This window comes from Schistocerca gregaria, chromosome 6, assembly GCF_023897955.1.
Source record: "Schistocerca gregaria isolate iqSchGreg1 chromosome 6, iqSchGreg1.2, whole genome shotgun sequence".
Lineage (NCBI taxonomy): Eukaryota > Metazoa > Arthropoda > Insecta > Orthoptera > Acrididae > Schistocerca > Schistocerca gregaria.
This window is the reverse complement of record NC_064925.1, coordinates 39,806,692-39,821,511: the sequence shown is the minus strand read 5'-3', so window position 1 is coordinate 39,821,511 and position 14,820 is coordinate 39,806,692. Positions and strand designations below refer to the sequence as shown.

Here is a 14,820-nt window from a genome sequence, read left to right as displayed (position 1 = left end):
CCTTCTTCTGGTGAAGTTGTGCCACAAACTTCTCTTCTCCTCAATCCTATTCAATACTTCCTCATTAGTTACGTGATCTACCCATCTAATCTCCAGCATTCTTCTGTAGCACCACATTCCGAAAGCTTCTATTCTCTTCTTGCCCAAACTATTTATCGTCCATGTTTCACTTCCATACATGACTACACTCCAAACAAATACTTTCAGAAACGACTTCCTGATACATAAATCTATATTCGATGTTAACAAATTTCTCTTCTTCAGAAACGCTTTCCTTGCCATTGCCAGTCTACATTTTATATCCTCTCTACTTTGACCATCATCAGTCATTTTGCTCCCCAAATAGCAGAACTCCTTTACTATTTTAAGTGTCTCATTTCCTAATCTAATTCCCTCAGTATCACCCGATTTAATTTGACTATATTCCATTATCCTCGTTTTGCTTTTGTTGATGTTCATCTTATATCCTCTTTTCAAGACACTGTCCATTCCGTTCAACTGCTCTTCCAAGTCCTTTGCCGTCTCTGACAGAATTACAATGTCATCGGCGAACCTCAAACTTTTTACTTCTTCTCCATGAATTTTAATACCTCCTCCGAACTTTTCTTTTGTTTCCTTTACTGCTTGCTCAATATACAGATTGAATAACATCGGGGAGAGGCTACAACCCTGTCTCACTCCCTTCCCAACCACTGCTTCCCTTTCATTCCCCTCGACTCTTATAACTGCCATCTGGTTTCTGCACAAATTGTAAATAGCCTTTCGCTCCCCGTATTTTATCCCTGCCACCTTTAGAATTTGAAAGAGAGTATTCCAGTCAACATTGTTAAAAGCTTTCTCCAAGTCTACAAATGCTAGAGACATAGGTTTGCCTTTCCTTAATCTTTCTTCTAAAATAAGTTGTAAGGTCAGTATTGCCTCACGTGTTCCAACATTTCTACGGAATCCAAAGTGATCTTCCCTGAGGTCCGCATCTACCAGTTTTTCCATTCATCTGTAAAGAATTTGCGTTAATATTTTGCAGCTGTGACTTATTAAACTGATAGTTCGGTAATTTTCACATCTGTCAGCACCTGCTTTCTTTGGGATTGGAATTATTATATTCTTCTTGAAGTATGAGGGTATTTCGCCTGTCTCATACATCTTGCTCACCAGATGGTAGAGTTTTGTTATGACTGGCTCTCCCAAGGCCGTCAGTAGTTCTAATGGAATGTTGTCTACTCCGGGGGCCCTGTTTCGACTCAGGTCTTTCAGTGCTCTGTCAAACTCTTCACACAGTATCTTATCTCCCATTTCGTCTTCATCTACATCCTCTTCCATTTCCATAATATTGTCCTCAAGTTCCTCGCCCTTGTATAAACCTTCTATATACTCCTTCCACCTTTCTGCCTTCCCTTCTTTGCTTAGAACTGGGTTGTCATCTGAGCTCTTGATATTGATACACGTGGTTCTCTTCTCTCCAAAGGTCTCTAATTTTCCTGTAGGCAGTATCTATCTTACCCCTAGTGAGATAAGCTTCTACATCCTTACATTTGTCCTCTAGCCATCCCTGCTTAGCCATTTTGCACTTCCTGTCGATCTCATTTTTGAGACGTTTGTATTTGTTTTTGCCTGCTTCATTTACTGCATTTTTATATTTTCTCCTTTCATCAATTAAATTCAATATTTCTTCTGTCACCCAAGGATATCTAGCAGCCCTAGTCTTTTTACCTACTTTATCCTCTGCTGCCTTCACTATTTCATCCGTCAGAGCCACCCATTCTTCTTCTACTGTGTTTCTTTCCCCCATTCCTGTCAATTGTTCCCTTATGCTCTCCTTGAAACTCTGTATAACCTCTGGTTCTTTCAGCTTATCCAGATCCCATGTCCTTAAATTCCCACCTTTTTGCAGTTTCTTCAATTTTAATATACAGGTCATAACCAAGAGATTGTGGTCAGAGTCCACATCTGCCCCTGGAAATGTCTTACAATTGAAAACCTGGTTCCTAAATCTCTGTCTTACCATTATATAATCTATCTGATACCTTTTTGTATCTCCAGGATTCTTCCATGTATACAACCTTCTTGTATGATTCTTGAACCAAGTGTTAGCTATGATTAAGTTATGCTCTTTGCAAAATTCTACCAGACGGCTTCCTCTTTCATTTCTTAGCCCCAATCCATAATCACCTACTATGTTTCCTTCTCTCCCTTTTCCTAAACTCGAATTCCAGTCACCCATGACTATTAAATTTTCGTCTCCCTTCACTACCTGAATAATTTCTTTTATCTCATCATACATTTCTTCAATTTCTTCGTCATCTGCAGAGCTAGTTGGCATATAAACTTGTACTACTGTAGTAGGCATGGGCTTTGTGTCTATCTTGGCCACAATAATGCGTTCACTATGCTGTTTGTAGTAGCTTACCCGCACTCCTATTTTTTTATTCATTATTAAACCTACTCCTGCGTTACCCCTATTTGATTTTGTATTTATAACCCTGTATTCACCTGACCAAAAGTCTTGTTCCTCCTGCCACCGAACTTCACTAATTCCCACTATATCTAACTTTAACCTATCCATTTCCCTTTTTAAATTTTCTAACCTACCTGCCCGATTAAGGGATCTGACATTCCACGCTCCGATCCGTAGAACGACAGTTTTATTTCTCCTGATGATATGGGCCACATACGGGGAAACTCGCTGACATAAACAACTTTCACAACAGGCAAATTCTCACAGCCCAGTGCTAGGGAATGATCATCCACTGAAACAGTGAAGCTACTTGGTTGTTCACGTGATAATGTCATAAGGGTTGGAAAATAGTGGAATTCCAATGAAACCATGAGCACGTCAGTAGGTGTTGGATGTAAGTCTTCATCACAGAACAAAAAGGTCAGACACTCGCCAGCTCTGTGAAGCACTATAGGTAGCAATCTGAGACAGATCCACCAATAGATTGCAATGCTGGCACATGGAAAAGTGACTGGGAGCACAACGTTCAGTGTCCACTGTCAGACATGGTACCCTGCAGCAGATGACCCCTAAGGCCGCATCCAAAATAAGCAATGGAAGCAACTGACAGCACACAACAGCTTCAGATGACAAAACACAACTGCAGGTACAGTTACAAAAGTGTCCTAGGGGAGCGACATCCATGGTGCTGCTTGTCCTCTGTTTCAGCTTGCAACATTTGAATTCAAATGGTTTGAATCTTGTCATTGCACAACATGCAAAAGTGCAAGCAACACATACAAATCTACTCGGGAAAGCAATGGAGTGGACATGCCAGCTGCTATGAATTAGTGATCATCTGATTTTAAAAAAACTATTTGGTGAAAAATTTTTTTTCTATCTCATCTTACATCTTAATATCTTTGCTTGAAGAAGGACTGAATTTATTTTCACTATTCATCATAGTTAATGTGTTGCGTGAAACTAAGTAAATGTATTAAAAACAAAGATTCCAAGACTTACCAAGCGGGAAAGCGCCGGCAGACAGGCACAATGAACAAAACACACAAACACACACACAGAATTACTAGCTTTCGCAACCGATGGTTGCTTCTTCAGGAAGGAGAGGGAAAGACGAAAGGATGTGGGTTTTAAGGGAGAGGGTAAGGAGTCATTCCAATCCCGGGAGCAGAAAGACTTCCCTTAGGGGGAAAAAAAGGACAGGTGTACACTCGCACACACACACACACACACACACACACACACACACACACACACACACACACACATATCCATCCGCACATACACAGACCATGGTCTGGACAGGTGTACACTCGCGCGCACACACACACACACACACACACACACACACACACACACACACACACACACACACACAGCTAGTAATTCTGTGTGTGTGTTTGTGTGTTTTGTTCATTGTGCCTGTCTGCCGGTGCTTTCCCGCTTGGTAAGTCTTGGAATCTTTGTTTTTAATATATTTTTCCCATGTGGAAGTTTCTTTCTATTTTATTTACATCAAAACTAAGTGAATGACCGCACCAAAGTTTTAAGAGTTTGCAGAGGTAAAATTGCACTGAACAGACTTTGTGTATAGCTCATTTTTATTACACAAAGGAATCACAAACATTGGCTGTGAGTGGTATTGACTGAAATCAATTGCAAAATTTCAAAATTTGTGCCAGACTGGGATTCAAACCTGGGTGTTCTGCTTACTAGGCAGATGCTCTGACCATTGAGCAATCTGGGCATAATGGTCACTGGAACTGCACAGATTATCCTAGCACACCTCCCATCAGATTCAAATTCTCAACTTCACATGGTAGAAATGTAGTGTCCCTTGCCCATTATCCTTATTATTTGCAGCATTTTGCTGGTTCCCTTAAGAGTTTGAGCCTGTTGTTCACTCACACTGAAGAAATCATTGGCCGTCTTACCTTGATATATATCAATCAATGCCTGCTTGCAGCCAATGTCTGTAATTCCTTTGTGTATTAATTCGTAATGGCTGCTTGATCAAAGATGGTGTCTGTTCTTTCAGACATCACATATAATCCATATATTATTGCAAATAAAATAGAAAGAAACTTCCACATGGGAAAAATATATTAAAAACAAAGATTCCAAGACTTACCAAGCGGGAAAGTGCCGGCAGACAGGCACATGAACAAAACAATTCTGTGTGTGTGTTTGTGTGTTTTGTTCATGTGCCTGTCTGCCGGCACTTTCCCGCTTCGTAAGTCTTGGAATCTTTGTTTTTAATATATATATACAGACCAAGTGGTCATAAAAATTGTTGTACTTCATAAACAGTTCAAGATGTCATAACAAGGTTTTTTGGAAATGATAGTAAGCAAAAAGGAGGTCTAGTTTTGCAAAAATATATTTTTATTTGCTTGACAGTGATCAGGTTAATTAATGAAAACTTAATTAGTGATTTCAGGGAAAACTGAAATACTTCATGAACAGCTGCTGTTAGCTACGAAAATGTAGAATCAAAAAGTTCATCTGTTCAGGGTCTAGCTATCTTGTGCATAAAAAAATATATTGGTGTGATATTTGGCTGTCAAAAAGGCTTCTTTCTAGTCAAGTAATAAATTTAGAATGATCCTCGAAATTATGTACAGAAAATAAGGTGCATCAAGTGTTTCTCTGATATGTTTTATTTCTTAATTTTAGACAAATTATGTTCCCAACAGTCAAATATTAGTAAAACTTCAGAACTGTTCATTGTTTTTTTATTAGCAATTTAAAGTGTGTGATCTCCTTTGATAGGCGTGTATACATTTCAGAATCAAGGACTTTGGCAAGACCTTAAAAATATACTTTTGAGATACAGTGTAAACAGCACAGATAAAATTTAGTACACAGAATTAGTGACAGATTGTATCCGAGCCAGTTAAAATATAAGAAGCAACCAGGGCCAAACCTGGGACTACTACTTTGGCTTCATATGAAAGAAAGCAAAAGTCAAGTGCACATACACAATCATATTTTCATTTTGTTATTCATTTTCTCGTTGGATCTCTCTCTTCCTGTGACCTGACTTACCTTTCTTTCCCTCTTAACCTTTCTCAGCCTATCTCTCTCTCCTCCCCAACAAAAGCTATATTAGTCCAAAAGGTAGGCAGTGTGTCATTTTTACTTTTGTATGTGTACAATGGCAGTACTACACGTTTCAGTTCCTAAAGGTAAGTACTGGCTAGCAATTCTGTCTCATAATTTACTAGTTTTCTCAATTGAATTTTCCTCAATACAATTAAATGTTACGTTCATGTAGATGGGAGAAAGCCCAAAACATAAACAAAAATAGCATAAATAAAGCTATATAAGAAGTACCCAGCTGCTGTACTTCTTAAAACAATTCTTTGGGTTAAATTTATATATATTAGATGAATTTTGAACTCCTTAATAAAACATTTCTCTGCCAAATTGTCTAATGCAGCCCTCCACAATTCTTCTCATTTTGTGTTCTACAGAAGAAGCAGATAGTCTCATAGAATCAAGCTTCAATATTTGCTTACAATGAAACACATTTTTTACTGTGTTACATATCACTGAAAAAACGGGCTATATGTCTGATGCATAGTTTGTGTGAATAAACACAGTGAAGAGAGAGTATTACATAATAATATAATGTTTCAGTGATTACCCAGTGTTGAAACAAAATGGTTAATGATTTACTTACGAGTTTTCCTATTGAGATGCCATTAAAGTATTCTTGAAGAATAGTTCTTTTTCAGTTACACCTAAATTATGTTCAAAATAACCTAATGCACCCTTTTTTCAGTGAAATGAAATAAATATTATACATGAAGGTATTATATTATAGGCTTATCCAGTGGTATAAGCTACTGCCAAAATTTCTAATAGTAAGAAAGTTGTAGTGTACTAATAAGTTATCTTCAAATAAGTAATAGTGTGTAACAATTATTACATAATTTCACAACTGTCACAGTATACAACACAATGGATACTTAAATAAAATCACGAAAGCAGTGATACGTTTTAGTGCCAACTATTGGAACTATGATATTTTACTTTGCCAGAATGAGAACTCCATGAAATTACTTTCAAAAACTATAGGATGGCAGTAGAGACAATAAGGTGATACATAACTTGAGTCTTTGATAGGCACAGGTGCAAACAAAAGACAGGAAACAGATTTACCTTGAGATGGACACCACAAAGCAATCCAGACTGTTGCATAGCTAACCACAACTCAGATAAATTGATTGTAACAATGTACAAGGCACACTCAGATACATTCAACAATGTTGAGATTAAAACGTCAGTGGTCAACGAGATTTTAAAAAAATCCTCCCAGACAATTTAGGATCAGTAAGCTGCTATATGATGAACCCCTACACCACTGATTGGCACACATTTTTTTCTTCAAAATGTTTATTAAATTAGTAGAATGTTTAACGATTTATGCATAGAAAAATTGAATTTTTATTCATGAAAGTATATAAACAGAAAAATTATTAGACAGAATCACTGGCCAGTACTTATCCTCCACAGGTGAATAAACATAAAAGGAAAAGTCACAACACTAGCCTAGATTTCAGAAATGTTAATTCCTTGGTCTCTCTTAACTGACAGTTAGGTTCAGAGCTCCCACATACATATTCCAATGACACCTCAGTGCACTGTACATGCTTCAACTGCTTTCCTTCTCTGATTATAGTATTCTTTCTAGATGGCATGAATGGTAATGCTAATTCATAAAACACCCACCCACCCACACACACACCTACACCCACCCACCCACCCACACACACACACACACACACACACGCACGCACACACACGCACACACACACACACACACACACACGCGCACACACACACACACACACACACACACACACACACACACACACACACACACACACAAACCTACGGGCACGTAAGGTTACTTTTTAAACAATCAGCCAAAGTACTGGTGACACACAGTATTCCATTATACTATTTCACTATTATAATAATAGTAGTAGGAGTGATGTAAACTGAGATGGAGTACCACTTGCTGTGGTGAGTGATTTCACAAAGCATGTGCACATGTCAGTGAATACACAGTGAAGTAACTGAGGAAGTATGGTATCAACCTCTAGCAAATATGGTGTAGCAAACCAAAGGCAGAAATGTACAAAGATTGACAAAGTTAATATGTATGTGCATTTATTGTAGTCAGCATCCACATTTATTTTCCTCACCCATTTGAAATATGAAGTGCTACAACAAGGAAAAACATTGTGCCCCAGATATAGGCGAGTGCAGTTCATGTGTTGTCTCGCCGTGGCCTGCTCTACTGCTGCGGCCATTATGAGATGTATTTGTTAATCATTTTACTGTGATGGATAATAGTCATGGCAGGCACTCTGATGACAGTGCAACTAGCAGACTCTGCCCATCCTATGCAATTAGCTGTAGGGTTAAAAGGTTGTATTTATAACTAGTTCCCGTTTTAAAGAAAGTAATGTACTGATTTTCTTTGTTTCATAAAGAGCCACAAATTAGCAAGTGGCAGCAAAATTTAATTTAGGCTTCCAATGAAGAAAGTACGAATTTATCGCAGCTAGAGTAAATTTGATTTGTAAATAAATTTTCCTGCCCTTCCTCATGTCAGAGAGAGGGGAGTAGGAGGGGGCAAAGAGGGAAAGGGAGAGGGAGGAGACGGATGAAGAGGTATAAGAAATGCTGAGAGTACCAGAACCATCAGCACTGGGGCAAGGCAGCAAGTATGAGAATACAGCAACCAATGAAAGGCCAAGACATTGCGCTTGTCACAGCTGGAAGGTTAATTATTTCATTTCAGTTCCCTGAGACTACTACTTTGGCTTCATATGAAAGAAAGCAAAAGTCAAGTGCACACTTGTGCTGCATGGTTGTCAACTGTTATCAATTCAAGTGCATCACAGTAATAAATTCTTGGGGTTATAGACCTGGGCTGAGTGTGGGCATTGACTGAAATCAATGTGGAAAGTTGAAAATTTCTGCCAGACTGGGATTCGAACCTGGGAATCCAGCTTACTAGGCAGATGCTCCGACCACCGAGAAAACCCGTACACAGTGGTCATTGCAACTACACCAACTACCCTAGCACACCTCTCATCAGACCCAAATTCTCAACTTACCCACACACCATAAATGTTGTGTGCCTTGCCCATTACCCCATTACTCGCAGCATTTTGGCGATTCCCATAAGACTTCAAGCCTGGTGTGCATTTGCACTGAAGAGATAATTGGCTGTCTCACCTTGTTGTAATGTCATCTTTCATACCGGTACACTGAAACTTGTAAAATTTGTAGATGGGAAGTCAGTGATCATGACTGCTATGAAGAAGACTCGGGTTCAGTTCCCAGTACTGACAAGCAAATTTCATTGATGAAGAGGACCAGGAAGTTGGGCACTTAGCATTGTGAGAATAACTGAAGGAAAAGTTAATTGGTTTGGTTTGTAAAAACATTACAGTAGGTGTGGAGTAACATGTGATAAACATTAAATTCTCCTTACCACATACGTACAGATTATTGAATTATCACATTTTGTGAGCTGTACAATGGAGAAAATATAGCAAATACTTGGCATTAAAATGTGAGAGGCTTCTAAGATAAATAAGTCTGATAATGAATGCAGAATTAAGTGAATAATTTTAGAGCTCTCTGCCTCATGAAAACAGAAAGTGTTCAGTATTTAAGAACATTTATGACTTTTCCTCTTGTCTCTTTTTACCTTATCCCCTTCAAGAAAATGAGACTGCACAGGCAATGAAGGATATATATGTCCCATTACCAATCTTTCTGTAACTCATCTATGTGTTGACAAACCTGGACAAACAGAAAACCAACACAACATGCTCTAATCAACTTTAAGACAAATATATTAGAAAATCCATTCTTCATAGCAACTGTTGGTTTTTGTCAACATCTAACACTGTAACCATCAAAATTCAGGAGAAAAAATGGGCTGGATTCCTGTACTTTGTTGTATTTTTCCATGATTTCCTTCAATCATGACAAGAAAATGTTAGAGATGGGTCATCCATCGCCTCAATAAATTTCAGTCTCACCCTCATGCCTGACAATCTCAATATTTCCTTCTTTTTAAAAATATCAGCATTTTGTTGGTCAAGAGAAAATTACACCGAAGTAGACAAAATTAAAATTACGCGCAGGAATCATTGGTACTGATTCAATTACCCTATTGAGTGTTAGGACTGAAAGATTTTACACAGCATCTGCAGGAATGGTACAGTACTTTTCAACACATAATAATAATTGACTAGAGGGAAAAAATGGAGACATCTGCTGCACCAATTACAAAACAACCAAAGGAGAAAACATGAAGATATAATTTATAAATGTGTTATATTCTCACAAGCAATAAAATCAAACAAGAAGACAATGTGCCATCACATCAATAATAGTGACAGATTATATGAAGAGAATTATCATACAATTAAAGGAGCCATACAATGAAGGGAAAAAAGCTTTCACATTCTGCATAACAGTAGGAAATAATTACAGGTGTGTCAATGCAACATTCTGTGCTACAAAACAAAAGCATCTTAGCCAAATTAAAAGAAATGGAAGGTTAAGTCCCTATTTAGTTTCAATAGATATATACACGGTACCATTAACATTCAAAACAGCTGAGTGATTTGTAACGCCAGCAGTGTTGGTTGCTCTACAAGTGTAAGTGCCACTATGTCTGGCCTGAAGAGCTTCGATACTGAGGGCACTAATACGATGACTCATTTTTCCAATAGCTATTCCTTGATGCCCAGGAGATATTTCAGCATCATTAAAGAACCACGTGATTGTTATGGGATAATCTCCTTTTGTTACAGCGCACTGAACAACTGACATGTCACCAGCATTTCCTGGAGTGTCTCCAAATGAGAAAGGTAGGATCTGCGGAGGAACTGTAATTGCAGATATATCAGTGCCTAAGTACAATATAGCTCCACCAGCACAAAATATCCAGATACTTCCCCCCCCCCCCCCCCCCCCAGTGTTTTATAATTGATACAGAAGAAAGCTACACAGTTTCTCTGATTGATTGTACTTTGAATTTCATGTAGAACAGAAAAGCAGAAACTTACAAAATCATAATGAAGATGCCCACTCAAAAGACACGAAACATGGATGCAAAATAAGAACTGATATAAATAACAAATCATTGTATAACTGTGTAAAAATTTTTGGGACCCTATGTGGGTAAAAACTAAAGAGTTACAGTTTGCAGTGCAGTTATATTATCTCCCTCTATAAATACTGGAAATCACCCATTAATGATAATATGCACTTTCTTCTGTCACCATTGACACATTATAACATGAAATTATTCCAGCAATGTTTATTTGTTAACAAAATGACATTAACAATACTGTTTTCTGATAGTTTTTATTATACAAACTTGCCACTTAAGTTGTATTCTACATTGCTGTCAGCTTTCCTACTATTCCGATATTACTTATTGCTCTAGATTTGTTGATTTCTATATACAATGTATATTATTTTAGACATCTAATTTGAACACTTCATTTAGTAATGATGTGTTAAGATGTCTTAACATATATATATATATATATATAACAACGGACCGTAGTAGCATGCTTTCACTTCCTAAACAATGAAGCAAAATTAATCATGTTCCTTCTACACATCTTTCCATTTTTCATTAATCTGTGTAGAAAAAATATTCAAAGTGTTGACATGGTACATAAAACTTTCAATAAGAAAGGAGTTTGCAATTCTAGAATCTCTGGCCAGTACAAAAGGAGTTAAGGAACATACAGAAGCTTTCCTTCATGTTATTCTTCATGTTGAAGATCCCACATGATGACTTTACATTTCAGGTACCAAGATGAGACATGGCAAGTTTGGCAAGTTGTACATGTATCAGTGAAATGTTTACCAAAAACAAATAATCTTTAGCTACCACTATTTCAGTTGGTTACTTCTTGTTTATATGCTTACTAACGACTGTCACTTCTAGTGCACAAATAATTACGACTGTCACATCTTGTGCACAAATAATTATTTGTGTAAACAGACTAGCACTCATGTTTCTCCACATGAAATATGATATAAACTAAGAAATAAAAATTGAAAAAGAAAGAATGGAAAAGGAAACTCAGACTGAAGGAAACTTCCATAGTAGGATATTAGCATCATTTATTTATTCTCTGTTGAAGTAGAGTGTCTTGAGCTTGCAACACAAAGAATGAACTCCATTACAATCATCCTCGGCAATTTTAACAAAATAGGGCACTATCAAGCAAATTATTTTCATTACGTTGAACTGTATCTCAAAAGGAAATATGAAACAGTCAAAGTTACAGCATGCAACTTCCAGGTGTTTGATGTTTGCTCCTTCAAAAAAACTATAGTGGCTTGAAGTTAGTAACAAACCATTGATAAACAGAGGAGTGGCATATACAGCAACCCCAGCAACATTCTCAGCTACACAAGTGTAGTTGCCTTGGTGATGTGCTTTCAGAACAGTTATGGTTAGCAAGCTGACCCTGTCAGCAACCTTCATTGTTGAAACCCCTGACTCATCTGGATGAAGATCATCACCAGGGTAAGTCCAGTGCATTGTCACAGGAAGATCACCAGAAGTGACAATACACTGCAGGTTGGCAAAGATCCCAGCATTGAGAGGAAGGTCACCAAAAGAAAATGGAGCTATTGTTGGAGGAACTGAAGCATTGAAACAGAAATTTGTACAGATGAGTGAATTAATATTAAAAAGTAAAGAAACACATATTACATACTATCGCACACAGTTCAACTTAAATGTAACAAGACTATGTAAAATGCTCCTCAATGACATACTCAACACCAATAGTCTTCTGAAGAATTTTTATAAAGAAGTGATTTTTCAGTGTTAGGAAGCATTTGTTTTCTAGAAATGACACTATTCACACATGCACCTGATAGTAACAGTGGGCTGTAAGTATTCAATTAATGTGGCAAACAGAAGAATTCTGAATGAAAAGCACTATAAGTCAGATAAATAGACAACAACTGGTGACAAAGCAATAGAGACAAACCATTTACTGTTAAAGATGCAGTGTACGAATCACTGCCAGCTGCATTTGAGGCAGTACAAGTATAATTTCCAGCATGTCTGGCATCCAGAGCTTGAATCATGAGTACACTTATCCTCTCAGACAGCTTCATAATTGACACTCCATCATCACTTGAAATTTCTTTGCTAGGATATTGCCAAGTGATGCTAATGGGGAGGTCTCCATAGGTTGCAATGCACTGAAGTTGTGTGACAATGCCATGGTTCAAAGGTGCGTTGCCAAAGGAGAATGGTGTTACTGATGGCTTGACTGAATGACAATAATGAAAATAGCTATTTCAAAATATCAATACTATTTTTGTTTCACATGAAAAACCATTTTCTTAAATGTAGAAACAGGCCTAAAACAATAATAAACATGTCAAAAAAAACTTAATCTCAATATTAATTGTTCAAAATCTGTTCAAGTTTTGACATCATAATGAGTCGCAACTGTGAATTTTCTACAACATACGGAAAAATGAAAGAAATAATGACTAATTTTTCTTTATCTGTATGATCCATATTTGCAACTAGTAAAGTACTTTGAAATATTGGCTATGTTTCATTTTCTTCACTTGCTGACCTAGTCACATGTGGCATTGTGAATGTGAAATATATTTCCACATGGTACAGAAACTGAATGAAGCATGCCATGAGTAACAGCATGATCCAGCTTGTGAAAAAATGCTACAGAATGTACTTCAAAAATAAATAGTGTAGCATTTGTCTGGCTGATATTTAAAGTATGTTATTTAGTTGTAGAGATAAGACATCACATTTAAGAAACTTACAATTGGCTTTATACAATAATGAATTAACAGAAGACACAATGTCAAGTTTAAATTTGGTTATAGGTTTGAAAAGATGTGTCATTTACCTATAAATGTTTCTTGGTCATTACATGTATTATGGTAATCCCTTAGCACATCATCACACTAAGATATTCAATTACTCAGTAGCTATTATAGACTGCTGGGAATGACATCTAATCTCATTTATCGAAAAAAAGGAAAGAAAAAGACAATATGCAGTGTGAGCGAACTGTAACCTGGTGGGTATCACACTGAGAGTGTATCAAGGACTAATAGGTATGGAAGTGACAGTTAGTTGGGATTTACATTATCAGTCACAGATTCTTACTGTCATCAATTTGGTAAAATAAATGACACCCTCAATAAACTCCTGCAGGCCATACCATTCACATGCAACGTTGCTGAGTAATTTGCAACACCAGCAGCATTTCGAGCTGTGCAGGTGTAGTTTCCACTATGAGCGGCCATCACAGAGGCTATCACGAGCACAGAGATACTGTCCCCTATCTTCGTTGTCATTATGCCCATATGAGAGGACAGCTCAAGCCCGTGAAAATTCCATGAAAGATGCAGAGGGTGATCGCCTTTTGATACGTGACAGGTGAGCTGGACATTATCACCAGAATTTGCTTCCCCCTCAAACGAAAATGGTATGATGTGAGGAGGAACTAAGGAACACATACAAAAATCCATTTATGGTAACTGCTAAAATTATTAAACTGACCAAATTTTGTGTACGAAAATATAACCAGTACCAATCACAGTGCTATTTAAATATACATTGTTAAATTCATAAATTAGTCCTTTTTTGTGACATTAATCTAAACAATTAATAATGTAACAGGGCAGCCCTATATTTCCACTGACCAGTAAGGGGCCTGTTTCTCTTTCCCAGAAACAAAATGCTTTTTGAAATTTCAAAAGATATTCCAGGACAGTAGCCTTCTACTCTAAAAGACAAGGTAGCAACTTATTTCAAACAAAAATGCATTATTGAAAGATGGACCACATCTGTAATGGTTTCAAACATAAGGATCCTTTGTAATTTTGCTGCAACAATGAACTGCTTTTTGTAAGAACAGAGGTGTATGACAAAAATGTTGCACATGTCTATTAGAACTTAACCTGTGTATGTGCTTTCACGATATGTGTTAATTACTTCTCTGACAACTAGTCTACGGCCAAAGTGTTAGTGGGTTAAGTGAGACTTAGGTATATAATATAAAAACAGACACACAGTGAAATGATAGCTCTGTAAATAAAATTTCTTGCAAATATAAAGTTATATAAAGGTAAGGACATAAAGTTTTGGGTGAGAAAAATGTTCTTCTGAGTCTATTATGAAATTTTACTGTAAAAGTTAGTAAGATCCACATCACATTAATATTTCAGACAGTGATGTATTCTAGAAATTCTTCTACCTTACATGAACGACCTGTATAAGCACAAATGCTTGAGGAAGAAGAAGA

At 37.1% G+C, this 14,820-nt stretch overlaps 1 protein-coding gene across 24 annotated transcripts in view; it reads right to left on the bottom strand.

Moving 5' to 3' along the window:
* Positions 1-14,820, bottom strand: part of LOC126278103 (Down syndrome cell adhesion molecule-like protein Dscam2) — an 810,453-nt gene that overhangs the window by 275,432 nt on the left and 520,201 nt on the right. For 2 of the 24 annotated variants that reach the window (XM_049977980.1, XM_049977978.1), the window contains exon 13: positions 10,093-10,383. The exons of 20 other annotated variants lie outside the window; for them this stretch is intronic. In XM_049977980.1, the coding sequence (XP_049833937.1) occupies positions 10,093-10,383 (291 nt within the window). Of the gene's footprint in view, positions 1-10,092; positions 10,384-12,519; positions 12,808-13,734; positions 14,020-14,820 lie in introns of all 24 variants that reach the window. 2 more of the 24 variants (XM_049977972.1, XM_049977973.1) reach the window with 2 other exon arrangements.